The sequence below is a fragment of the Artibeus jamaicensis genome, unplaced genomic scaffold, assembly GCF_021234435.1.
Source record: "Artibeus jamaicensis isolate MK-2021 breed Jamaican fruit bat unplaced genomic scaffold, CSHL_Jam_final contig_475, whole genome shotgun sequence".
Lineage (NCBI taxonomy): Eukaryota > Metazoa > Chordata > Mammalia > Chiroptera > Phyllostomidae > Artibeus > Artibeus jamaicensis.
Window position 1 is genome coordinate 6,056,822 of NW_026521852.1, and position 25,832 is coordinate 6,082,653.

Here is a 25,832-nt window from a genome sequence, read left to right on the forward strand (position 1 = left end):
GGAGGAAGGGCAGCAGCTTGCCATACAGGATTTGCTCTACCATTAATTAGCTGTGTGAACTTGAATAAGTCCTTTACTGCTTATCAATAAAGTGAAGGAATTGGACTGGGTAGGGGTTCTCACCCCAAGTTTAAAATCTCATGCCTGGCCTCACCCCCAGGGATCATGTTTTAATTAGTCTGAGGTAGGATCCAAACATCAGTATCTTTTAAAAGACCCCCCAATGATTCAACTTGCAGGCAAGGTTAAGAATTAACTGAGCTAGATTGTCCCTCAGACCTCAAACTCCTCACAGCCAACAGGTGATTAGGCACCATGCTAAGGATTTTAGCCTTTTTAATGCACTACCTAGTCTAGTCCTCATAACAGGTCTATTTTATAGATGAGGAAATGGAGAAACAAAGATCCTGAGAAGCTTCCCCAAGTAGAGGATGCAGACTACACAGCTGCCAAACTCAGGTCTATTCAAGGTTGTGCTGTCTGTTTCTAGAATTCTAGCTCCAAAATTTTTGACTTAGTTGGGGACACTGAAACTCTGTTTCATATGCCTAAACTCCTCATTGGTAACCTGCCTCATCCCCTAAGTTTTAGGTTTGTTCTGTCCAATCCTCTATCCCCAGGGACATCTAGTTCAAGAGCTGGCTTCTTCTATGCCAATGCTTGGTGCCTCAGTGCCCACCTGGAGTGAGCAGTCCTACTCACCTGGATTCCCTATCACTCTGTTCTGTCAGCTGGCTGGACCTGCACCTTGTTGTTCCCCCAGACCATAGGACCTTCCCAGGATGATGGTTTGTTCTCTACAGAGGCAGCATGGCAACGTGGCCCTGACTGCTGTGAGGTCAGAATACCTGGATAAGAAATCTAGTCTACCACTCAATAGAGAAAATTTTAGTTTCTCTAAACTTTGGTTTTCTTTACAGCTCTAACTCATCAGATTGTTTTGGGAACTTAAATGCTCCACGCGTGTTAGCTATTATTTTCTGCCCTTTGTTTTCAATGTCCTGGCTTTGGTGATACAGTTTCTGTTTTAGCTGAATCTGATCTCCAGCACCCTCTCCTCACCACAGCATAGCCTAGATTGTTTCCTGAGAGATGAAATGTTCTGGCTCTGACACAGGAGAAGTTTTTGTGAGCTGTGGATCGAAGTGAACAGTGTGAGACAACTCCAGAGGCAGCAACAGTGCCCACCACAGAGGCAATCTGGCTATCAGGGAGAAAGAACCCAGCTTCCCTCTCTTACTTACCATCTTGCTCACTTCCTTGCTTAAGTACTTGGCAAATGTCTATGGAGCTTCTACTCCTTGCCAGGCACTGTGCTAGGCACGAGGGTAGAGCCAAAAAAGAGCTAACCGTGGTCTTGAGGCACTCACTGCCAAGATGATGAGGCAGATATAAACAAATCCTGGAGTGATAACAATGCAAAGTGAGGAAATGCCATCAAAGGGCTGAGGATAGGGTGCTGTTGGAGCCAGGGTCACAGCAGCCTCAGAACTCTGGGTCCACTCTCTCCCACAGCAAGCTCCTTCACCCCCACTGTCCCATCTGTTTCTTTGTTTTTGTAGTCTTTATTTCTGGCTTTGTTTTCCCTTTGCTTTTCCAATAGAGAGCCTTTGGAAAAATTCCACCCTTGTTTCAGTTGGACTAGGGAAAAGAGGGAATTGTTCACTGTTCAGCCAGGACAGCCAAGGGGTACCAGGTTTCTGCAGAGTCCAGGTGTGGACAGTGGAGAAGGCAGGGGATATTGGGAGGGAGACCTGGGAAGACCATGAGACACAGCAGGGAATGGTGACAAGCAGGACCTGAGCTGGGCTGAAGTGGCTGTGCGCTCCCATACCCTCTCTTCAGATTTCCCCTCGTTTTCTTATTATCTTTTCTCATTGCAGGACAGAGTTAAGACCCTCTTCCACCTCAGGGAACCCTGTGAACCACATTTATTGTTCCCTCCCTAGGTGCTTTGACAGGATGGGACCCCAGAGTTAGAGGTGAGCATGTTTGTGAAATCCCCCTTGTCCCATTCTGCCCCCATAACCACCCACACACAGCTCTCTCACTGATTACTCTTTTGATGGACCTCCAGAATTGCATTCATTCATTCATTCAACAAATGAACTCCTACTATATACTAGGAGAAATACACCAGTGGAAAAAGACAGTTATTTCAAAAGGTTGCATAGGCACAATTGTGTGTGTGTGTGTGTGTGTGTGTGTGTGTGTGAGAGAGAGAGAGAGGTCACACGTGTGCATGTACAAATAAGTATGTGCAGGTTAGGGAAGCAGGAGGAAGAAGAATGTTAGTAGCTTTAAGTTTGGGAGTTAAGCAGCTTGTGTTTATATCTGGGAGCTACCATTAGCTAGTCAGATAAACTTGGGTAAGTGGGATCATCTCTCTGGGCCTCCTCTCCCATCTGTAAAACAGGTAACAATCTTGCTCCCCTGTGGGTTGTTGTGAGAACTGTGAGCAGGTGCACGCTGAACTGGGCTCAGAGCAGAGCCCGGCACAGAGCAAGTATTCAGTGTTAGTGAGTATTGGTGTCTTCTCCTTACCTTGCTCAGAGCTGGGTGTGGACAAACTGGTAAATGACCTATTCTTTACATCTGTCTCTTGCTCAACCTCAGTGACACGGAGGCAGCCACCTGGTGCTAATCACCTCCTGCCAGAGAACCTCTGTTTAGTCAAACTATTGTCATCTTCTGCCCTTGATGAATCTCCATCCCATCTCAGGCTGCCTGATTGTAGAAGACATGATATCACACAGTGAAAGTTGCCTAATCCCATGCCATCCTCCAAACATGTCTGTGCCATCAGCTCCCTCTTAGCTGGCTAGAAATGGAAGAGAGGGATGTGGTAGAGTCCAGACACCCAACTCTATAAAACTGGGGAATGAGGAACTTCTCATTGGAGGGAGGATGAGGGAATTCCACTTCACATGGATTCCTCCATGGCATTCTGATGTGGGTGGCAGCTAGCATTAATCCTGGGCATAGAAATGACAGGGCCTCCTTTGAAATCATGGCCAGGTTGTGCCAAGGACAGCAGTGGCACTGTTGCTCCTCTATTCTTTAACAGATGTACCATACCTTGGATATACATAATGTTTGAGAACTTGGGAAGGAGTGTGGGCTTAGCCAGGGCGAGAGGAGGGTTCAGGGAATACACACATGCATAGAGGCCACCATGAAGGTATAGGAGCCTGGCTAGAAAGGAAGTAGGGAGAGGGTTTGATGTGCATATGTGTATGGGGGAGATGGCTCTGTAGTTCTCTGAGTGTGTTTGGGCAGGCGTGACCTCTGTGTGTTTATCTTAGTGTGTGCCTGGGTGCCTGAGTATGCAGCTGTTTCAATGTATCACTGCATGAGTTAGTTGTCAAGGGAAAGGCAGGTTTTTGTTCTACCTCTGCCTTATGTCTTCACTTGATCCTCTCAACAAGTCAGCAGAGAGAATGTTCCCTTTTGGGAGGGTGGGAAAATATAGCTCATCATGGCAGTATGGGTCAAGGCTTTATGAACACTAACAAATCACAGGACATTCTTGCATGTGTAATCCTTAGCTCCCACCAAGCTGGGATTTACCCACATTTAAAAGAGGGAGAGCTGCTCTGGCTAGGTGGCTCGTTTGCTTGCAGCATCATCCTGTACACCAAAAGGCCGGAGGCTTGATTCCCAGTCAGGCCAAATACCTAGGTTGCGGGTCTAATCCCCAGTTGGAGCACATACAGGAGGCGACAAATTGACAGTTTTCTTTCACACTGATGTTCCTCCTTCTCTCTCTTCCTTCATCTCCCTCTAAAATCAATGAGCATATCCTCAGGTGAGGATTAAACGATAAATGAAAGAAAGAGAGCTGTTTGCGGCATTTCTATGTCTAATGTCAGGTGGGTATGTGTGTTTGTTTCTTCTTTTTAAAAAATCTTGGGCTAGTACTTCTTTTTTATTGATTTTAGAGAGAAAGGGAGTGGGGAGAGAGAAGCATCCACTTGCCGTTCCACTTATTTATGCATTCACTGGTTGCTTATTGTATGTGCACTGACCAGGGATCAAACCTGCAACCTTGGCATGGTAGGACAGCACTCTAACCCACTGTGGGCTACCTGGCCAGGGCATGGGCTAGTACTTCTTGATCAATGATCTGATAGCATGATTGTAGATCATTTTTCCCCCTATCTTTTTTTAACCTTATGTGTGCTTGTTTCTTTGATGTATTTGTCACCCTGTAAGGTGCTGTGTGTCAATAGCTGGGTGTGCATTTATGTGTGTTGGGTCCATGTCTACCTTTAAGTAGCCATGTAACATGATAGAAACACAGGATCCTCCACATTCAGACAATCCCAGGTTCACAAATTCCTAAACTTCTCTATGCCTCAGTTTCCTCCCATGAGTAATAATAGTACTGACCTCAGAGGGTTCTGGTGAAGATTAAATGAGATCATGTCATTCCCCTGGCACAGGTCAGAATATGTTGATGGGTCTGTCTTTGGATGTGCCTCTCTGAGAATCGTGTCTCATGGTTGTGACATCTCAGCCAGATAATAAACTCGTTTAGAGCAGAGGGTGGGTCTTAATTATCTTTAAAGATACTCAGGACACTTCAGTGCCAACTTGGTACCTGGACATATGTCGTCTAGAGGGGATGTTATTACATAATCATGTGAAACATTGACTGGGAGACTGATGTATGCCCATACCTGGTGGTATGTGGAGAGCCAGTAGGAAGTGGGTGATGACAGTGATGGTAGGCTCCATGGTCACTATGAACCTCTTACATGTCTCTGAAATGGCAGGCTTCTTCCCTCCCTCATGTCTCCCTCATGGCTGGCCTGAGGCTCATGTAAAGTCTGCCTTCCTCTTTTTTTTTACTTACACCACCACAGGTATCAGCCAAGGTGCTGGGTAAGCCTGTGAGTTTTTTTTAATGGGCCAGACGGGGATGGTTCAGGAGTAGTCTGCAGTCTACCGCACATCTCCCTCCTTGGCAGCATGTGTGTGTGTTGTGTGTGTCTGTGCATTGCTCTGTGTCTGCAGCGTTTTTCTGTATGAAGCTCCTTGGTGTTATCACTAGTACAAGTGTGTCTGTATGTGTGACAAGCCTCGTGCCTGGTGCTTACTCTCCTCCCCCCAGTTTTCCAAGTTATGTAAGCATCTGAGGTGAGTCAGGCCTGAACCATGGGCTCCCCCTGCTGGTGGCCTCTGAAAGTCAGTCTGGGGAGGAAAACGTTGAGTTTTGGGGTGGGTGTGTGGCTAATTTATCTCCACTGGAGACAATAGTCCTGCTACTTGGACCCAACACACATAAATACACACCCAGCTATTGACAGACAGCACCTTACAGGGTGACAAATATATCAAGTAGTCCAGTATCTACTTGCCCCAGTTTCTTGAGCCTGCCAGAGGTCCTCTCTTCTAACACCTATACTGGGGGGTTGGTTATTACTTACTAGTGGTTTGTCTTCCTGATACAACTGCATGTTACTTGAGCAGGAACCACTCTGGACTTGTTTACTACAGATTTCCAGGGGCCAGCATGAAGACTGGCCCGGTCAGTAATTTTTTTTTAAATTTATTTTAATTGTTGTTCAAGTACAGTGTTCTGTCTTTTACTCCCATCTCAGCACCCCCCAGTGCTCCCCACCTCCCTTCCATGATCAGTAATTGTTGAGTGAATGAGTTTATAGGCTGGAGAGGCTTGGAAAGAGAGACAATAGGGTGTGGGAAAAATGGGGCCTTGGTAACATACCTTGGCCACTTAAAAGCTGTGTGGTCTTGAGCAAGATGCTTAATCCCTATGAACCTTAGACTTCTTATCTGTCAATTACATCATAATTGTGGTAGAAAACCAGGGGACACATACTAAACCTGATAAGCTCAGTGTAAGGTCAGCCATGCTGACCTTACAAAAGCAGGGACCACACAGGATGATCTGAACATAAAAATTCTTCTAGCCGAAAGTAAGTCATAGTGGGTAGTCCCTTCCTAGGCCTGCAGTTTCCTTGTCAAAGGTCAATCTTTACTTTGAGATCCTGTGTATTGTTGTTTTGCATCTAAGATAACATACCTTTGAAATGTCAGAGTATTCCTTTTTTCTAGACTCCTTAAGGCACAACCCCCAGGGCCAGAGCAGCGGACCACAGAATCCTCATTGACTTCTTTTTTTTTTTTAATTGATTTTAGAGATAGAGAAGGGGAAACGGAGAAACACTGATCTGTTTTTCCACTTACGCATTTATTGGTTGATTCTTGTATGTGCCCTGACTGGGGATCGACCCTGCAACCTTGGGGTAATCTGGAGGACACTCTAACCAACTGAGCTGTCCAGCCAGGGCCCTCCTCATTGTTACCTTGTTCCCCACATACCATCTCTGTGTGCTGTAAATGTTAATTATTAATTATTTTGTGCCCACCAATGTAAAAGAAGTATGCATTTCTCTGATTTGCCTTTTTATTAATTCCCAGAGAGTTCCTGGGTCTTCCTTCTCCTGCCTCCTTAATCCCTCACAAAAGGATTTCATGTAACCCTGTTTATGTCTCCTCCACTTATTCTAATGTATACACAAGCTACAAAATTGCCATTCTCTGGAGTACTTTCTCAATCCACTGAGATTTTGCTTTCTGGCAATTGTTGTCAGTTTGGCTCCAATAAACTTATAAAAAATTTTCTACAAGTTTGGATATTTCTTACATAAACATATCCAAAAGAGCCTTATGGTATAGGACTCCCATAAATGGCATCTATGATGTTACAGAACAGAAGGAGTTTGTCCACCTGGTGCTAGCAAGGCCAAACATTAAACACTGAGAATTGCAGTGGAGAAATATTGGCTATTTCTTATCATGAATGGTGTCACCCAGGAGAACTGGAAGCAAATGTTCAAAAGCCCAAACTCCCTGATTGTATGTAGGTTTCAGATTATATATGGCAAAATCACAAGCCACCACGGTTTAGGGGTTCTGGGTTGTGCTGGGAGCTGATTGGTTGGAGATGAAGTAAAGGTTATAAATCATCTCTTCAGGTTTTAAGAACACTTCTGAGGTCTGTCCCAGTGTCCCTCTGTCTAGTTTCATGGGAAAGTACCCAGGGGTCCACCTCAGGATCAGAAACATAACATAGGTCAAGATGTTATCTTTAGCCTGCCAGAGGTCCGGAGCTTGTGACCATTAGTCAGCTCCGTGTAATTATTAGTCAGGTCTGGAGGTCCTGCTGTCTTGGGTTTGCTGATTTTCCTGGAAAAAGCTAGCTCTCTGAGGTGATTATATATATATATAATCTCCATCTTATTTTGTGTTATGGTGTGCCAAGCACCTTATGTATGTTATTTCAATTAATCATCACAAAAACAGTTTGGGGTGGATGTCAACTTGCCAACAAGAAAACGAGTAGAAGGAGTTTAAGCAACCAGACCAAGGGTCATCAGGAATTGAGGGCTCCCAGCGGACCCACCCTCCTATTGCGCTTCCTCTGGTTCTGCCCCGAGGGGTTGGCAAACAGGTCTCCAGAGCTCTGCAGCCCATTCTTTGCCTCAGGAACTCCTGAGGCTTGCCCACGCCCACTTCAGAGGGGTTTGCAGCAAGGCCTACCAGCCCAGAGCAAATAACCAAATTCTAAGTGCTTGTACACACTCTCCAATCCAGGGCCCCTACACCCAACTCTCAGCGGAAAGGTTGGTAGGTACGGAGTGGGAGTGCACAACGAGGCGGTGGGTGCAGATTTGGCTGAGTCCTGGGGCCACCAACTAGAATGGGGTTGGAGCTCCCGCCCAGATTCCAGCGCAGCTGGGAGGGGCGGGAGGCCTTGCTGAAGTGGGCGGGATCTGGCTGGGATCAAGGAGGAGTCGGGCCCAGGTCCACGACCCGGTTAGGGGCGGGGCCTGGGCGGGCCCGGAGTAAAGTGGGCGGGACCATGTTCCGGATCAGGGCGGAGCCAGGGTAAAGGTTCACTTTGCAGGCCTCCGTCAAGCTCTGCGCAAGGGCTGAGTTGCGTCTGGAGCCGTAGTCCGTGCGGAGCCCGAAACAGGGCAGAGGGAAAACTGGGGCTTCGGCTGGGGCCCGGGTCCGGAAGGGTCCAGGCGGATTGAGGATCTGGCCAGACCTGGGCGGAGCCTGCAGCTTGCTGGGGTGGCGGTCAGCCTAGGGCTGGGGCGAGAGGGCGGAGCCCCGGCAGGGCAGGGCGGGAATGATTTCCTGAGTCTCGGAAGAGGGAGGGAAAGAAGTGGGAGGAGGGAAGAGGAGGAAGCGGGAAAGGAGGGGACTTGGCAGCTCTCTCTCCGTTGAGCACCTCTCCGAGCACCCACGCTTCGCGGCTCCGCTGTACGCCCCCTACCCGGGCATGCGCCCCCTGGAACCTCTGGCCATCCAGAGCTCGCGCTACCCCCGGAGTCTCCCCAGAGCCAGCTGCGCAGGATGGGCGGCCTCGGTCCCATGCCGCCGCCGCTGCTGCTGCTGCTAATGCTGGGTAAGCCCAGTCCCTGTCTTTAGCCCTTCGCTCCGCTCGGCAGGTGCCTACCACCTGGAGCCCAGCCTTCCCAGCATTTCGGAGCCCCTCTCATCCCACTTTTCGTCAGAGGCGCCATGAGACCACCCGGGCAGACTAGGGTAGGGTGAAGTATCCCCAGCGCTAGGCCCAGGCTGGAGCGCAATGAGGACCCACCGAGGTGCTGCCCCGGGGACTGCCAGGTCTCAGGAGGCCAGGTTCTATTTCTCAGTCGGCATACTCAGATCCTAGGTTCGCTGCGCCCAAATGTTCTCTGCCTCACATTCTGCTTCAGGCCCAGCCTGCGTGGGCAGTGCCTGCCGGTCTTCATAATTGCCCCAAGTTGGCTGCAGGCCCAGGGGTCGGTTCTGCCCACAATCTTTGAAGTAAGTCTCCCCTAATTGCCTCCAACTCCAAGTGCACGCACACTTTATCCTCTGAAGTTGCACACTTCATCTTTTGAGGTTGGGCACAGTTCCCTCTCTCACCCCAATCTCCGACCTTGCCATGGTCCCTCTTTGCCCCACTTCCCCACACCCAGGTGGCACTGGGTTCTCTAGTCTTCCACTGCTGGTCACACCCACTCAGTCTCAGCTTTCCTGCCTGGGGAGAAACCGGGCTCCATGGAGACTGATGCTGGGATCTCCAAGCACCTTGTTTTTGTCATAGTTGGTGTTCATGGTGGGGTGTTCTGGGCCACTGCTGCATGGATGCTGCATGGATGCTGCATGGATGCTGCATGGATGCATAAGGGCAATGACATTGAGATTGTTTTTGGCAGGAACTGAAAGGTTCCCTGAAGATTGTCTGGGGGAGGAGTATGGCATCAATACAGTGAGACTGCCTGTACAGAGATGTTTGGGAGACTGAAGCCCTTGACATAAGAGCAGTGTGTGGGGGGTAAGGCAAAGGGGTATCTTGCTGCCAGGATTCAGAGCTGCCATAGTCCAGGCGCAGACTGATTTAGCCCCAGCCGCCTTTTCTGGACCAGAGCTCCCCAGAGGCATCAAGCAGTCTCCCTGTGCTACATAGTTCCTGGGCCCTGTGGGAGTAGCATGAGCCCTCTCCTTGGGGCCCTGGGTGGGAGGCAGGAGGATGTCACAGAGCCCTGTTGCCTAGCACTTAGCCCATTTTCCCCAGTGGGTAGAATAGTGAGGAGCCCAGGGGAGGTGGAGAAGTGTGAAGCACAGAGATGAAATAGCCTGCCTGCACTTATAGTCATTTTGAAGATGAGAAAAATGGAGTAACATGACCAGAGAACACATCTAGTGAGTGCTGGGTCTATGATTTGAACCCACATCTGTCTTGCTGCAAAGCAGGTCCCTTTGCTCTCCCTTCCCTCACTACTAATACAGCGGATGGGACCTCACCGGTAAGAGTTGCCAGCCAAGCTGGTTTCCTAAGGAGGGGGTGGGGGTGACTTTCCCATGGGGATCTCCAAACAGTTTTGAAGCCAAGAAGGTGGGAAAAGGCCCTTCTGAGCAGCCTGTGCTTGGAGGCCTGGGGAGGTAGAGACCAGGGAAGGTGTCAGCTCAGCCACCTTTGTCAGCACCCTGATAATAAAGTGACCTCAGGCAGGGTTTTCCTGAGTCACACTGTCAAAGGAGAAGCTGTTAGCTCTTCTTAGTGTGGAAATTGAGGCCTGGGAGGTTAAGGCACAGGTCCAGACCATATAGCTGGGGACAGAAATGGGGGTGACTCCAGTCTGCCCTCTGACTGGGCTACCACAAGTTCTCCAGGTGACTCAGCCATAGGAAGAAGAGCAATGAGCCTGCCTGCTCAGATAGGAGAGTCAAGGGGGAGTACTTTGGGAAGAGCTGCAGAACAGTGTTTGACCACAGACTCAGCGTTTCCATTTTCCTTCAGCCATTGTGGACAAAACTCGGGATGCCCCTGGGAGTGACATTCTGGTTGGTGAGGTTTGCCCTTTAGGCCTTGCTTGCCTCGGAGTTCCCCATTTTCTCTACAGGGATACAACTGCCATTCAAGGACAGTTGTATCTTTTGCCTTACCTTTCTCATCTGTAAAATGGAGGCAAGGGTCTGCCCTAGCCCTCCTCACATTCTGAGTTTCCATGACCTTATCTAGTGGGGCTAGAATGGAAGGAGAAAGCTGAGCTCTCCAAACCTCCAGAGTATCAGCTAGGATAGTGTGGGGGCTGGGGTTGGGGGTAGGGTGAAGAAGAGAGTTATGAGAAAAGTGGGAAGGGGCATCTGGGGATTTCCTGTCTCCCTGTGGAAAGGGAGCTGTATATAAAAAGAATGCATTCATATGCAAATGAAGGTTTTGTTAGGGACTTGGGGGGGGGGTTGTGCCTCAGCTGGGCCAGCCTGGAAGATTGGCAGGCACTTGAGGGGGGAGGCTGGCTTTTGCCCGGTAAGGCTCAGCTGTCTCCGCAGCCCTGTGGAGTTGGAGAAGCAGTGAGCTCATGGCACAGCTGGAGCGGGGGAGGGTATTGTATGGTGAGAAATGACTGGGTCTGTGCCCTGTCCAGTCTGGGCAACTGCTCCATTGTCTGGAGTCCCCTGGCCCAGGTGACACAGCTGAGCCAACCAGCCCTTTTGAACAAGAATTTGCCAGCTCCTCTCAAACAAAGGAGAAGGACACATGGTTTCAGAATCTCTTACCTAGAAGGCTCTGCTGTCCAGGCCAGAGCGGGAACCACAGACATGAGACTAGGGGGTTGGGGGAGGGAATCATGGTACAGCTGGAATCAGGAAATGGTTAAAAAAGAAAGCAGATGTTCTCTCTGCCCATAGGCACTCCACTTCTGCTCTGCCAGAAATGGGATATTTCTGGGTTCTGAGGCAAACCTGGCTCTATCAGCCCCTGAGTCCCAGGTGTCTAACCTCCCAGCATTTTTTCCCCAATTTTTAGAACATGGCCCAAGTGGCTTACCAACTTCCCCCAGGTTTCCTTTTCTTTTAGGGGTAAGTGTCAAGAATGGTGCTGATAGTGGGAGGGTTCATTGGGGATCCAGGCATTCCCAACTTTTCTTCTTCTCATCTACAGGAGCTCGGTGCTTTGCCCGGGAGGTGCTGGTCCCAGAGGGGCCGCTGTACCGTGTGGCTGGCACAGCCATCTCTATCTCCTGCAATGTTACTGGCTACGAAGGCCCTGCCCAGCAGGACTTTGAGTGGTTCCTGTACAGGCCTGAGGCCCCAGAGGCTGCACTTGGCATTGTTAGTACCAGGGATACCCGATTCTCCTATGCCGTCTTTGGGCCCCGTGTGGCAGCTGGTGAGGTGCAGGTGCAGCGTCTGCGTGGTGATGCTGTGATGCTCAAGATCGCCCGCCTGCAGGCCCAGGATGCTGGCATTTATGAGTGCTACACACCCTCCACTGACGCTCGCTACCTGGGCAGCTACAGCAGCAAAGTGGAACTGAGAGGTACTGGGCCCCCGGAAGGAGTGGGGTCAGCTCTCCGAAAAGGGCAGAAATTCAGGTCCTGCAGGACCTATCTAACACCCTCTTAGGTTTTGCAGATGAGGAACCTGAGGCCCAAAGATGTTACGTGACTTGCACATAGTTACCCAACAAAGTTAGTGGCTTGTCTGGGACTTTCACTCCTTCTAGTCTTATAATCTTCTTATGCCATTGAATTTTCTTCCTAGGAAAGGGGAAGCATTCTTAAACTGTCTGATCCCTTCTTCATTCCCTGACAGGGTGAATCAACTCCATTACTGGAGATTCTAGGATCCAGGTCTGGGTGAGGAGAGGAGAAAGCAGAGTTGGGGTAGGAGGAGTAAGACCATGTGACAGTTTTGTTCTCTTAAGTTTCTTTGTCTTTTGAGAAGGAAGACAGAGCCACTTTTCTGATTCTTTCAAACAGGGGTCAGTGCCAAACAAGGGTGAGTAGGCAATGGGCTGGTTCTGATATGCAGTAACTATTTACTGAATGCTTGTTTTGTACCCAGCACTGTGGTTGACACCACTGGGTTACAGAAAAAATAATACACTATGAAATCTTTACCCTATAGGAGCTCACAGTCTATTCAGGGAAATAGATTGTATATAGGAGATAATAATGAGGGCTGCCAGCTCCCAGCCCTTCTTCACTCCAGCTGTTCTCTTCAGTTCTTCCAGATGTGCTGCAGGTATCTGCAACTTCCTCAGGGCCCCGAGGCCGCCAGGCCCAGACTTCTCCCCCTCGCCTGACGGTGTATGAGGGGCAGGAGCTGGCACTGGGCTGCATGGCTCGGACAAGCACGCAGAAGCACACGCATCTGGCTGTGTCCTTTGGACGAGCTGTTCCTGAGGCACCTGTGGGACGAGTGACTCTACAGGAAGTGGTGGGACTTCGGCCTGACCTGGCCGTGGAGGCTGGTACTTCCTATGCTGAGCGGCTAGCCGCTGGGGAGCTACGACTTGGCAAGGAGGGGGCTGAGAGGTACCACATGGTGGTGGGGGGTGCCCAGGCAGAGGATGCTGGGACCTACCACTGTACTGCTGCTGAATGGATTCAGGATCCTGATGGCACCTGGTCCCAAATAGCCGAGAAGAGGGCTGTCCTGGCCCATGTGGATGTGCAGACCCTGTGTGAGTACAGGAGCTGGGAGCCAATATCTCAGAGGGCACCATGGACACAGATGGTCATTAATTAGATGGTCATTGTCTGACTAGGGAGCTCACCTTCCTGAGAGTAAGCAGTCCTGTGAACATCATTTCTCTCTATACCCATGAGGGGTTTTCTGTGCTTAGAATTGGGTGTGGAGATAGAAGGGCCATATGGAAGGGGTGAGTCAGACCTCTGGGTAAGGGAGATGGTCATACCCTGTGAGGGTCAGATGATTGGCCTTGAAGTTGCTGCCATCAAAGGACTACAGATGGGGAGTCAGGCAGTCTGTGCTTCCTCCTACCTTTGTGACACTTCTTTCCCTTCCTACGTTTCAGCCAGCCAGCTAGCAGTGGCAGTGGGACCTGGTGAACGTCGGATTGGCCCAGGGGAACCCTTGGAACTGCTGTGCAATGTGTCAGGGACACTGCCCCCATCAGGCCATCATGCTGCATACTCTGTGGGCTGGGAGATGGCACCTGCAGGGGCACCTGGGCCTGGCCTCCTGGTAGCCCAATTGGACACAGAGGGTGTGGGCAGCCTGGGCCCAGGCTATGAGGGCCGACACATTGCCATGGAGAAGGTGGCATCCAGAACCTACCGGCTACGGCTGGAGGCTGCCCAGCCTGGTGATGCAGGCACATACCGCTGCCTTGCCAAGGCTTATGTCCGAGGGTCTGGGGCCCGGCTTCGTGAAGCAGCCAGTGCCCGCTCCCGGCCCCTCGCCGTGCATGTGCGGGAGGAAGGTAAGAGAGGTGGATTGGGCTTGTAGAACTCTTTTGTCACTATGCCTCTTTCTCTATATCAGTTGCCTCCATGCTTTAGTCTCACATTCCTAAGATTGTGGGGACACCTTGAATTTCCTGGGATATTGCTTGGACAGTGGTCCTGACCAGATGCTCCCTACCCCTGACCTTTTGCCCTCTGATCTCATGGTCTTTGTTGTACAGGTGTGGTGCTGGAGGCTCTGGCATGGCTAGCAGGAGGTACAGTATACCGTGGGGAGACTGCTTCCCTGCTCTGCAACATCTCTGTGCAGGGTGGCCCCCGAGGGCTGCGGCTGGCCACCAACTGGTGGGTAGAGCGACCTGAGGATGGGGAGCTGAGTTCCTCCTCCGCCCGGCTTGTTGGTGGCATGGATCAGGATGGTGTGGCAAAACTGGGGGTCAGGCCTGGAGGAGGCCCTGTCAGTGTGGAGTTGGTGGGACCCCGAAGCCATCGGCTGAGACTACACAGCTTGGGGCCCAAGGACGAAGGTGTATACCACTGTGCCCCCAGTGCCTGGGTACAACACACTGACTACAGCTGGTACCAAGTGGGCAGTGCCCGTTCAGGGCCTGTCACAGTCTACCCCTACATGCATGGTGAGTGACTCCCACTCTCCCCTCCTCACTCACCACCTTCCTCCAGCACCACACTCTTGTTCTTCCATTCTAATCCTTCTTCTACTGTCTCCTGTTCCTCGCCACATCTCTTCACATGAAGTGTCTTATAAATACAGCTTTCAGCCCTCCAGTGCCCATCTTCTCCAGGGTATTTGGTGGTGGAGGTTTCCTTGAATGCAGAGAGGGCAGGGAGTGGGCTGGGAGGGCTGTCTGTGACTGAGAAGGAGGTGGGCACAGGTTGATAGAGAAGGTGCTGGGACTTCAGTGCAACAGTATGTGAAGGGCAATGGCACCCAATGCTGAACACAGCCTTTCTCTCTCACCCAGCCCTGGACACTCTGTTCGTGCCCCTGCTGGTGGGTGCAGGGGTTGCCCTAGTCACAGGTGCCACCATCCTTAGCACCATCACTTGCTGCTTCATGAAGAGGCTGCGAAAACAGTGATCCTTTGCCCCAATCCAGGTAAGAGAAAAGAACCCCTAGCCTTGCCTTCTCAAGCCCTGAGATGAGCTGCTTGCTCCCTGGCCCCACCTGGAGAAGGAGCTAAGTCATAGTTCTCTGCAAGACCCTGCTCACCAGGTGAGAGCTGGGAGGAAGCACCACCCCGGGCTCTCCTTAGCCCACTCAATGCTTTCTTTCCATTTCTCACAGGTGTTGACTATCTTCCAGCCCAGCTCCAAGCCCAACTCTGGTTGTGTGGATACCTTGTCCTCTGTCTGCCCTTCCTTTAATTTATTTGACCTATCCCCATGTAGTGGGGGGTATGGCTTCCATTCCCCACTCTTTCCTTCCTGACTCCTCCCTCTGGCTTTATGATCTCAATCTCATACCCAGCCTGTAGGGAGGCCTTCCCTCTCCTAAATTTTTCTAAAATGTGAATAAACTTGTTTTATAAAACCCAGGGTGGCTGTGATTTCCCTGACATCAGGCTGTATGAGGCTTGAGGGTGTGGTAGGGAGTTTTGGGGGATTGATAACCCATTCTGGATGAACCAGGCCTCTCTTTCCACCATAAACACCATCAGGCCTCTGTGGGCATTGCCACCCACCCAGGAAGGGACACCTGGGTCCCTGGGTCCCAATTCTTACTGGACCTCCTGCTCAGAGGGGGGTGGGGGGTGCCCTCTCCCAGCTGTTCCCAGGTTGCAAGGCACAGGCTTTCTGGGGCCAGTGCCCATTCTGAGTTCCTGGCACCACTGCCCTCTCATTCTGCTGGGCCCGCTGATCTTGGACATGACTCTTCCCTCTGGCCCTGGACCCTCAGCCTTTTTCCTTCCCATTTTCACTATTATTATTATTATTTTTTTTGACAGCAGCACAATAGAAACTCCGGAACACAGCCCTGCCTGGGTGGTGGGTACAAGAGCAGTCAAGGGGAGCCTGTGTGTCCAGAGTCCCTGCATATGCCTGCCCCCATTGATACCCTCCAGGCCTTACGTCACTTCTCTGCCTAAGGGTTCTTTAATCTTAGAATTCTTAATCCACTGTACCTTAAAAGGCACCCAGACTAACTCATTCAATTCAGTTATTTAAACATTTATTGAACATTACTAGTTTGCTAAGTGTAATTTTTACAGATTAGGAAACTGAGTCCCAGAGAAGTGATGTGACTTACCCAGAGTAATATAACTAATTAGTGGTGGTGTCTGGACTAGAATCTAGGTCTCAAGACTCCTTGCACTGTACCTAGTGGTGCCCTGAAAGGTGAGGGAAGGTATAGTGGGGTCTCAGAGACTTCCATTCAGCCTCAGTGTCTCTTCCCATCCAATTGCACTGGATTAACTAGTGCATGAGTGTGTGTGTGTGTGTGTGTGTGTGTGTGTGTAGACAGGCTACTCTCTCCTATTGAGACCCCAGCCTTTTCACTGAGTTAAATGAGTCCCCATCCTGTATCCCAATGTTTGTTCTTCAGGTGACACCAGATTTCCAGGAATGTCATCTTTGATAATGACTCATGTGGCCCTGTGACTCGAGACAAAGATGTCCTCTGCATGAACCCAAACTGGCATGGGCTCCCTCTGGAATCCCCTTTTCTCCTTTCAGGAGGTACAGATCCCACTGGACCTCAGCTTCCCAGCCTGGAATGGAGCAGAGTGGGGTGTTCTCTCTCAAGGGGCCCAGACTTTTATTAAAGGACAGGAATGGGGTTTAGCAAGTGTCAAGAGGGTATGCCTGCTTGGGCACACACTTTTCTCCCAGGAGACCAGCTTCAGGTCCCCTTTAACTCTACTTCTTAACTTGCCGTTGCTCTCCGCTCACCATCCTGGTTGGCTGCCCTTGGTGACTGGGATGACACAGGAAGGGGGTAGATGTGGGATGCAAATAGCATCTGCAGGGGCTTCTGTCCTCCTAGCTGGGCAGACCATAGGCCACAGATACAGCCAGATATTGGATGCCTTGCCTCCCTCACATTCTCTACCACATTTGATCCTACCTCTGAAGTGCTACAAGGGTGCCTCTAGTATGTTCATTGTAGCATCTTTGCTGCAAGCATTTTTGCCCCAAACATTTTCAATGCATAATAACTGACCATAAGGCAGTTTTGCTGTGGGAGAGATAAAATAACTGACTGACAGTTTTTGGGGAGGGGAAGTATTGTGTTTGGTTTCATTTCTCCATTGACAAATCAATCACCTTCAGCAGATTTAATGTAGTTAATCTAGTCATTTTGGTTTCATTTCTCCATTCATAAAAGTTCTTGCAAGACTTCCGCCAAGATGGAGGTATAGGTGGAGACGCTGTGCTTCCTCACACAACCAAGTTTAGAGACAACTAAATATTAGCAACAGAAAACACAGCCAGAACACAGAAAATTGAACTTTTCGGAAGTCTGATAACAACAAATTCTTCAGCCTGACCGGTAAGAGGGGCGAAACCAGCAGCTGGAGGAGCGGGGTTGCACAGGAAAACTCCATTAGATGGACTCAGGCGCGCAGAATCCAGGCACAGGGTTGGACCTGGTGGGCAACTCAGCGAGTGACCACAGAGAAACAGCAAGGGAGCAGGGCTGCGGGTTGACTGTGGTCTCGAATCCGTGCGTGGATAGACAAGCGAAGGAGTGGGCGATTGGATGGGACCCAGCAGGCCCCAGTGGTGAGTGGCAGCAGAGGGCACAGCCATTTCCCCACTCTGACCCCACCTCCACATACAGCGTCATAACCCAGCGACCTAAGTGGCCCTGCCCTGGTGAACCACCTGAGGCTCTGCTCCTCACCCAGCGGCAAGAAACAGCAGAGGGGGCCGCCATTTCCCTGCTCTGACCATGCCCCAACATGCAGCATCACAACCCAGCGACCTGGGAGTCCAAGGCTCCCCTCCTCGTACTTAATGGGCGTGAACAGAACAAAAATAGCTCAAGAAGATCTCAAAGCCCCAGAGTCTATAAATATAAGCGATGAAGAAATAGCAAAACTCTCAGATGCACAGTTTAAAATACTGGTGATCAGGATCCTCACAGAACTGGTTGATTATAGCCACAAATTAGATATACATATGAAGGCGAAACTAATTGAAATGAATGGAATTGCACAGGAAATCAATAGCGATGAAAAGGAAACTGGGTCTCAAATCAATGGAGTGGACCAGAAGAAAGCAAATAATGGCCAAACAGAAAAGAGTGAAGAAGCAAGAATTCAAAAAAATGAGGAGAGTCTTAGGAAACTCCAGGACATCTTTAAACGTTCCAACATCTGAATTATAGGGGTACCAGAAGGGGGAAAGGCACAGCCACCAGTGGAAAACTTATTTGAACAAATAATAAAGCAGAACTTCCCCAATCTGGCAAAGGCAATAGACTTCCAGGAAATCCAGGAAGCTCAGAGTCCCAAAGAAGTTGGACCCAAGAAGGAACACACCAAGGCACATCGTAATTACATTAACCAAGATTAAAATGAAGGAGAGAATCCTAGAAGCAGCAAGAGCTAAGGGGACAGTCACCTACAAAGGAGTCCCCATCAGATTGTCAGCAGATTTCTCAAAAGAGACCTTACAGGCAAGAAGGGGCTGGAAAGAGGTATTCCAAGTCATGAAATCTGAAGACCTACAACCAAGATTGCTCTATCCAGCAAAACTTTCATTTAGAATGGAAGGGCAGATAAAGTGCTTCTCAGATAAGATCAAATTCAAGGAGTTCATCATCACCAAGCCCTTATTATATGAAATGCTAAAGGGACTTATCTAAGAAAAAGAAGTTAAAAAAAGATGAACAGTGAAAGGACAGCAAACTCACAGTTATTAACAACCACACCTAAAACAAAAGCAAACTAAAAGGACAGCTAAATCAGGAGTGGAAACATAGAAATGAAGATCTCAAGGAGGGTTAGCAACAGGGGAGTAGGAGGGGGAGAAGGTACAGAAAATAAGTAGCATAGACAGACAGATGGGGCAAGAATAGTATGGGAAATACAGAATCTAAAGAACTTGAGACATGGTCATAAACTAAAGGGGGGGGTAATGGTGGGGATGGGGGGTAGGGTGGAGGGGAATGAAGGGGGGAATAGAACAACTGTAATGGCATAATAAAGATAAATAATTTTTAAAAAAGTTCTTGCAGTATTCCCATTTTTACATTATATATACATCTTAGTCTTCATAATGGTCTATACAGCAGAAAGTAGATGTGGTGCTACTCTTAAAATAGTTAGCATTTCTTCTAGATGATGATTTTCCCCAAGAGTTGGTTATGAAAGACATTACATGGGGGAGAAAGAGAGACTGAGGTCTGTCTTTGAAGTGCAGAGTTAAACTCACATTTCTCATAGAACTAAGATAAGTACTTAGGTGCAACCACAAAGTGAAATCAGAGACTTGTGCAGTATTGCTATGAGTCTACACACATTTAAAATTAATTTGACAGCCCCGGCTGGTGTAGCTCAGTGGATTGAGCACTGGCCTGTGAACCAGAGGATCGGCCTGCGAACCAGAGGATCGTGGTTCAATTCCCAGTCAGGGCACATGCCTGGGTTGCAAGCAAGTTCCCTGCAGGCCAGCTCCCAGCAGGGGACGCATTAGAGGCAACCATATATTGATGTTTCTCTCCCTCTCTTTCTCCTCTAAAGATAAATAAATAAATATTTTTTAAAAATGTATTTGAGCCCTGGCTGGTATAGCTCAGTGGATTGAACATGGGCCTGTGAACCAAAACATGGAGGTTCAATTCCCTGTCAGGGCACATGCCTGGGTTGCAGGCCAGTTCCCAGCAGGGGATGCACCAGATGCAACCATACACTGATATTTCTCTCCTCTCCTTCCCTTCCCTTCTAAAGATAAATAAATAAAAATTTTAAAAATATGAGCTTAAAAAATGTATTTGAATACTCTATTTCACAATAAAGCCTTTAATCTTTATGTCCTTTTAAATGTTCTTTTTAATGGCAAAATTGCCTTATAGCCCATTTGTTATGTGGCAAAAAATGCAGCAAAGATGCTACTGTGAAACTAAGAACCTACATGGGATTCTTTCCTTTGCCATTTCCTGCTGCAGATCCCTACCACCTCCCCAGGAATCCCCTCAAGGCCTCCTGACTGCCTCCTCGTATCTGAACTTCCCCCAAACTATCTCTAGTTGTCACTTCCCTATTTCCACTGATGGTTGAGTTCCTGGGCATCAGCCTGGCTTTCAGGGTCTCTTTTCATCATGCACAGGACTCCACCCTTTATATTTCAGTCTACATCCCAAGGTACCTCAGCTTCTCAACTACGATTCATCTTGTAAGCTCCACCTCCTAATATGACCTCCAGGTCTTCCATTACAGCCGAGGTTCTCCTGTCTGTAATCCCCATTCCAGCAGAGTCAGCATGACCTGGGAGCTCATTAGAAATGCAAATGTTTGGTCTACACCTCAGACCTATTGGGTCAGAAACTGGGAGTGAAGCCAGAGTCTATTTCTACAAGCCCTCCAGTTGACCCCTGATGCACTACTCTCAAATGTTATAGCAGCTGGTTTAGTTCATTCTCTGTGCCTTACACAGTCCCTAGCTTTTGATTATCAATCCTTTCTACCCCTGCTCAGAGACACTGCTCAGGTTCTCAGTTTGAAACAGTTGCCATAGGCATATTTCTATTTTTCCCATGTACATTATATTTCCAATAGAAAGTGGGTCGCTGACTGTTCATTTCCCATGTGCCTGGTTCAGTGTTCTATACACAACACCCAATGAATGACCCCCTCTCACTGTACCCCAAGTCTAATTCTGCTTTCCCAAGGGCCCCTGTGTCCCAGCTCTAGTGACTTCCCATTCCATCTCTCCCTGGCCTTCCTCCTCAGAACCTCTCCCCTCCTACATCTGCAGAGGTACTTAAGAAATCTTACTACACTGTCAGAAAAGAGGTCTCCTTCACCAGAGCCCCAACTCTGGCAGCTCCCCACTTCCTGTTTTCCCTACTCAGTAGACAAGGTCATTTACACCCTCCTGAGCTATGCCTACAGCCTTTTATCTGCTCGCCCAGCCTGTCATAATGGTGGGAGTGGAGCTGGGAAGGCACCTCCTCATCTCTGTCCACTTCCATCCAGCTTTCTCTCTGGGTCAGCTGGGGCTACTGTGTGAGACAGGTGTGCCATACAGAGGGAGGTTGGCTGAGGTGAGTGGGGATTAGAATCCAGCCCATACTCTGCTCCCCAAGCCACTTACCCTGGTTTGGGGTGGTGTCAGTCTGGAAGAAAAAGGTGCCTTTTTAGAATTTGCACAAAGATGCCCAATGGGTTAGCAGCAGCCCTGAGTGCACCACCTGTCTGTTGGCCCACTTACCTATCTACCAGCTCTCATCTGCTTCCATCTACCCATCCAATCTACATAAGTCCACCCTTCTGTCTATCCATCCACCCAGGAACAGATGTGGCCAAACACAGACTGGCTGATAAGTTCACTTATCCCCACCCTCCATTCTCCTGAAATCAGGACCCCTCCCTTCCACATTGGATCCTGAACTCGAGATTCTGCGGGGACTCTCCAGCCTTAGCACATTCCCAGAGACCTCACCTACCTCCTTCTCCACCTCAAATATCCAGCTCTCTAGGTACCTGTGTCTGGTCCTGCCAGAGGAGTCTAGAAGAAACTGGTCACACCTTAGACTCACTCTCTGGGGGTGGCAGGCAGCCATTCTGCTCCTTGTCAGCCCCAACCTCTTCCCCTGCCCTTTGCCCTGCCCCCTCCTCCTCCACCTTCTCATCCAGCTGGCTGGGAATAGACCAGTAGAGATGGGCATCAAGGCGGGCTGCTGCCTCAGCCAGCTCTCGGGCGCTGCACGAGGGTGTGGGCACCTCAAAAGTCTGGTGGAAGCTGGCATAGTCCACCTCGTAGAAGCCGTCTTCCAGAGTCAGCACTGATGTGAAGCGGTGGCCCCACAGCACCTCATCCACCAGGTAGGAGCTCCGAGCTTGGCATGTCATTCCTGGGGGAAGGGGCAAGGGTCAGGTGGATCCCAGCACTAAGTTTCCCTCTCCTGCCTTTCACTCTGCCACCCTATCCCAGCACTATTCCTTATAGTCCTTCCCAAGTGTCCCACCCCCTTTTGGTCCAGCCAACTTTCTTTCCCTTTCCAACTCTTGTACATGCTCAGCTCTCAATCTCTTCATTTGTCCAACTGTTTTTCATCACCAACCTGCTCTCTCCCTGCCTCTCCACTGGAGTTACCAAGCAGAGAAGTTTAATGTTAATATTTAATTTGGGGATTACCTAATCCAACATCCCTCTTCATACAGCCCCCCTCTCCCACTGTAGCATTCCCAATTGTGGGCATCTGGTTTGTACTTGATTGGCTCCCAAAGTTGAGAGCTCACCACCTCACAAAGTGCCCACTCCTTTGCATGATGGCTCAGATAGTTGAGTTGTTCTTTATACAGAGCTAAATCTGCCTCCTGGGATTTCCACCTTTATGTTTCATTCCCATGCCATAAGGCACCCTTTCAATATCTGAAAACAGGATTCTCAAGTTCCAACATGTCTTCTCTTCTTCAGGGTGAACATCCCTGTCACCTTCCACCATTCCTCATGTGACCTGGCTTTCCAAAATTCTACTTTCTTCACTATTAACCACAATGGCCAAGGACAATCCTTTAAAAACTTTGTGTTAAGTACTTTAATCAAGGCCCAATTGTTGCATAAGCGAGGGCATACCACCTCTCTTTTCTGGCCATGATGCTTTAACTAATAGAGCCCAAGATTACATTACAGAAACATTTTGGAAGCTGTATCCTATTCTATTACATTAAGCTTGTGGCCAACTAAAACCTCCAGTTCTTTTTCACCAGAGCTATTCCATGCTGTGCTTACATAAGTGATTTTTTTAATGTCTAAATGTAGACTTTTATATTTACTCCTTTTAAATGTCAACTTGTTGGATATTGGCTCATTATACTTGCTTTTCAAAAGCATTTTGGATCCTGATTCTCACACCTAGAATAATACCATCCTTTCCAGCTTTGCCACTCTAGAACAAGCCCTCATCTCTATCTTTTCCACCCTACCCTCCTTGCCCTGGGCCTGTGTCCTGTCCTCCCTGTTGGGTGGACACGCCCCTATGGCAAGTGGTTCTTCTCCTATCCCCATACTCTCTCCCAGACACTTCAGTCCATATTCACCTCAGAACAAGGGGGAACAGAAGAGTGAACATAAGCTAACCAGAGACTGCTCTCACATGGCAAGCCTCACATGGAGATATCTTGGGATTATTGGATGTATCCTTCCTTCCTTTGATAAAGGCTGGAATAAAAAGAATCCAGTTGGGAAGGAGAAGAAGAGGTAGAAGTGACAGTGGGGAAAGAGGGGCTGAGAAGAAGAGAGGGAGAGGCTGGGTACAAAGGGAGAAGAGGGCTGCACAGGGACATCTTTATAGGGGGATGGATTCCTTCAGATAAGGGCAAAACAGTGAGACCTGGAGAGAGAGAGAAAAGGGGGTGGGATGAGTGGCGGAGGGAAAAGGCTAGGGGGAACCTGGGGATGGTTAAGAAGGAAAAGGTAACATTGAGGCAGAGGGTGGTGTGTAGAGGATCAGTTTGAAAGGGCCAGGAAGAGGTCTGAGAGTGAGACTTGTGAGAGAAGTCAGCAGAGTGCAAAAGGTCTGACAACAAAGTAGCAGGACCTATGTGGGCCTCTGGTTATCTACTTGCAGTTATGTAATCCTCTCTCTACTCCTAGATCTCAAGTCCTGAAGAACCTCATTGGCTCCCCTGGCATTGGCCTTTTCCTACCTTCTTCCAAGCCCTTCACTGTGTATGCCTGAGTTAGAGATACTGACATCACAGGTGCCAGTTGCTTCTAAGAAGTGAAGGGCTTCTCATTAAGTTTAAATAAACTCAGAGATATAAGGTACTCTTGAGATGTGCAAGACAGAGAAGTTCTGGGTGAGTGGTAGCTATTATTAGTCCTCTTCTTTATTCCCAGGGACACAGACCTCTCAGCCCAGGGCCCCAAGCCAGGGCCACTTTGGGGAGTCTCTCCTAGCTTTCTCTGGCCTCTGTAGGAGCCACTCTGCTCACATGTCCCACCCAAGGGAGGCCGGCTATCTTACTTCATTCTCTCACCCTCCATCAACCTTTTGGTCTAAACTCTCCCCTGTCCCTGGCCCCTCCTATCGCCCATGCCCTCCTCAGTCTTGCCCAGGCCTGCCACCCCGCTCTCCTTCCTCCCGCACCCGTGGCTTCCACCATGCCCTCGAGGATGACCACAATCTCGAAGTCGTCTCTCTCTAGAGCATGGCGTGATGCCTCCCAGAAGGGGCTGGCGGAGTCGATCTCATGGCTGATGACCAGCGGTGAGACAAGGAAGAGGCGGTCATCTCCTGTGTCGAAGCCCACGCTGAGGTCTGTCTGGTGCAGTGGGATGAACTCGCCCTCCAGTGTCTGACGTGAGCGGATGAGCTTGGCACGGATGGAGGCCTCGACGATGTGCGAGGAGCGCAGGTCGCCCACTCGGAACATGAGGCAGAGGCGGCCATCGCGCAGCGACACCACAGCATGGGAGGAGAAGACGAGTGTGGCCGCTCGCTTGTTGGGCTGCGAGATCTTGACGAACATGCAGCCCACCATGAAGGCGTTGACCATAGAGCCCAGGATGGCCTGCAGCAGCAGCAGCACAATGCCCTCGGGGCACTGGTCGGTGATGACGCGGTGCCCATAGCCGATGGTGGTCTCTGTCTCGATGGAAAAGAGGAAGGCGGCCACGAAGCCGTTGAGGTTGTTGACGCATGGCGTCCAGGCCGCGTCCTCCAGATGCTCCAGGTCCCCACGGCCGTAGGCAATGAGCCACCAGATAGCGCCGAAGAAAAGCCAGGTGAGCGCATAGGCCAGCACAAAGAAGAGCAGGCTAAGGCGCCACTGCAGGTCTACCAGAGTGGTGAACAGGTCCGTCAGGTAACGGTATGTCTCGCGCACGTTGCCCTGTTGAACGTTGCACCGACCGTCTTTCTCCACATAGCGCTGGCGGCCGCGGCGACGGGGCGGCTCCTCAGGGCCCTGGGCGAAGGCGGCATTCTCTTGCTCCATGGCGGCAGCGGAGGGTGGGGTCACTTTCTGGGCTGGAGTCAGCGCCCCCAAGCGCGCTTGGGTCCACACCGCCACCTCCTGCCTCCCCTCAGTGGCGTCGAGGCTCCTGCAGAGACTTAGAAATCGACCCAATGAACCGACTCTCGGGAGAGGCACAGACAACATGGCCAGCACTGAGGGGCTGGGTGGCCCTGAACAAGGCCCTTAGTGTCTCTTTGCCTCAGTGCCTGCATTAGTAGAATGGGAACAATACATACAACCATCACTGCTCCCCCACCTCACACGTCATGAGGATCAAATGGGGTAATGTATTTGAACTGGATAGCAATGTTCAAGTTTGATGATTATTTTCAGGGAAGGTGGCACCAGAGTCCTTGGCCTTACTACCTCTAACTAGGGTATGCAGCACTGTACTGGCATCCCAGGACAAAAGGCCCAGGCATATGGGCAATTTCCTAAAATCATTAGAATGTAGGCTCAGAGGCAGGCAGTTAATATACCTCTACTGCAGCGATTTTCAACCTTTTTCATCTCATTGCACATGTAAACTAATTACTAAAATTCTGCAGCACACCAAAAATATGCATATTTTGCTGATCTGGCAAAAAAAAAAAGGTATAATTTTTGACTCATTCACACCAGATGGCTATTGTTGTGTTGTTGGCTGTTGTCATTTTTTTATTTGACAGACTAAGGGAAAAGAGGTCAGTGCCCCTGACTAGTCAGGTATTGCATATTTTAAAAATTCATAGGACTCACTGGCTGAAAATCACTGCTCTACTGCCCCCTTTACCCCCAGCTATTGTCAAGGTAAATCCCTTAATCTGTGTTCTCCACAATTCAACTTGTGTTCTGAAGCTCACCTCAAGACTAACACACAGAAAGGCCCAGTTCCTTCCTCCATGGACCTCACTTACTCTATCCCCACCCATATCGTCATCCTCTCAACAAG

The 25,832-nt window shown here is 49.7% G+C and overlaps 2 protein-coding genes across 5 annotated transcripts; one reads left to right on the forward strand and one right to left on the reverse strand.

Annotated features, from left to right (window-relative positions):
- Positions 1 to 7,917: 7,917 nt before the first annotated feature.
- On the forward strand, positions 7,918 to 18,829 carry IGSF8 (immunoglobulin superfamily member 8). 4 transcript variants are annotated; one of them, XM_053668010.1, is made up of 8 exons: positions 8,453 to 8,847; positions 9,243 to 9,833; positions 11,474 to 11,851; positions 12,539 to 13,000; positions 13,355 to 13,762; positions 13,967 to 14,380; positions 14,729 to 14,862; positions 15,052 to 15,302. In XM_053668010.1, exons 3-7 carry the CDS (start codon positions 11,740 to 11,742, stop codon positions 14,842 to 14,844), a joined length of 1,512 nt encoding a protein of 503 aa, XP_053523985.1. In that variant the 5' UTR covers positions 8,453 to 8,847; positions 9,243 to 9,833; positions 11,474 to 11,739; the 3' UTR covers positions 14,845 to 14,862; positions 15,052 to 15,302. The 4 variants fall into 4 exon arrangements, with proteins under 4 accessions (XP_036999980.2, XP_036999981.2, XP_053523985.1 ...); XM_037144085.2 differs by lacking the exons at positions 8,453 to 8,847; positions 9,243 to 9,833 and adding an exon at positions 7,918 to 8,443; XM_037144086.2 differs by lacking the exons at positions 8,453 to 8,847; positions 9,243 to 9,833; positions 15,052 to 15,302 and adding exons at positions 8,245 to 8,443; positions 16,312 to 18,829.
- Positions 18,830 to 21,457: 2,628 nt separating this feature from the next.
- Positions 21,458 to 24,895, reverse strand: KCNJ9 (potassium inwardly rectifying channel subfamily J member 9). The gene is made up of 2 exons (XM_037144095.2): positions 24,031 to 24,895; positions 21,458 to 21,789 (listed from the first exon to the last, which is right to left on the reverse strand). Exons 1-2 carry the CDS (start codon positions 24,878 to 24,880, stop codon positions 21,458 to 21,460), a joined length of 1,182 nt encoding a protein of 393 aa, XP_036999990.2. The 5' UTR covers positions 24,881 to 24,895.
- Between the last annotated feature and the right edge of the window lie 937 nt (positions 24,896 to 25,832).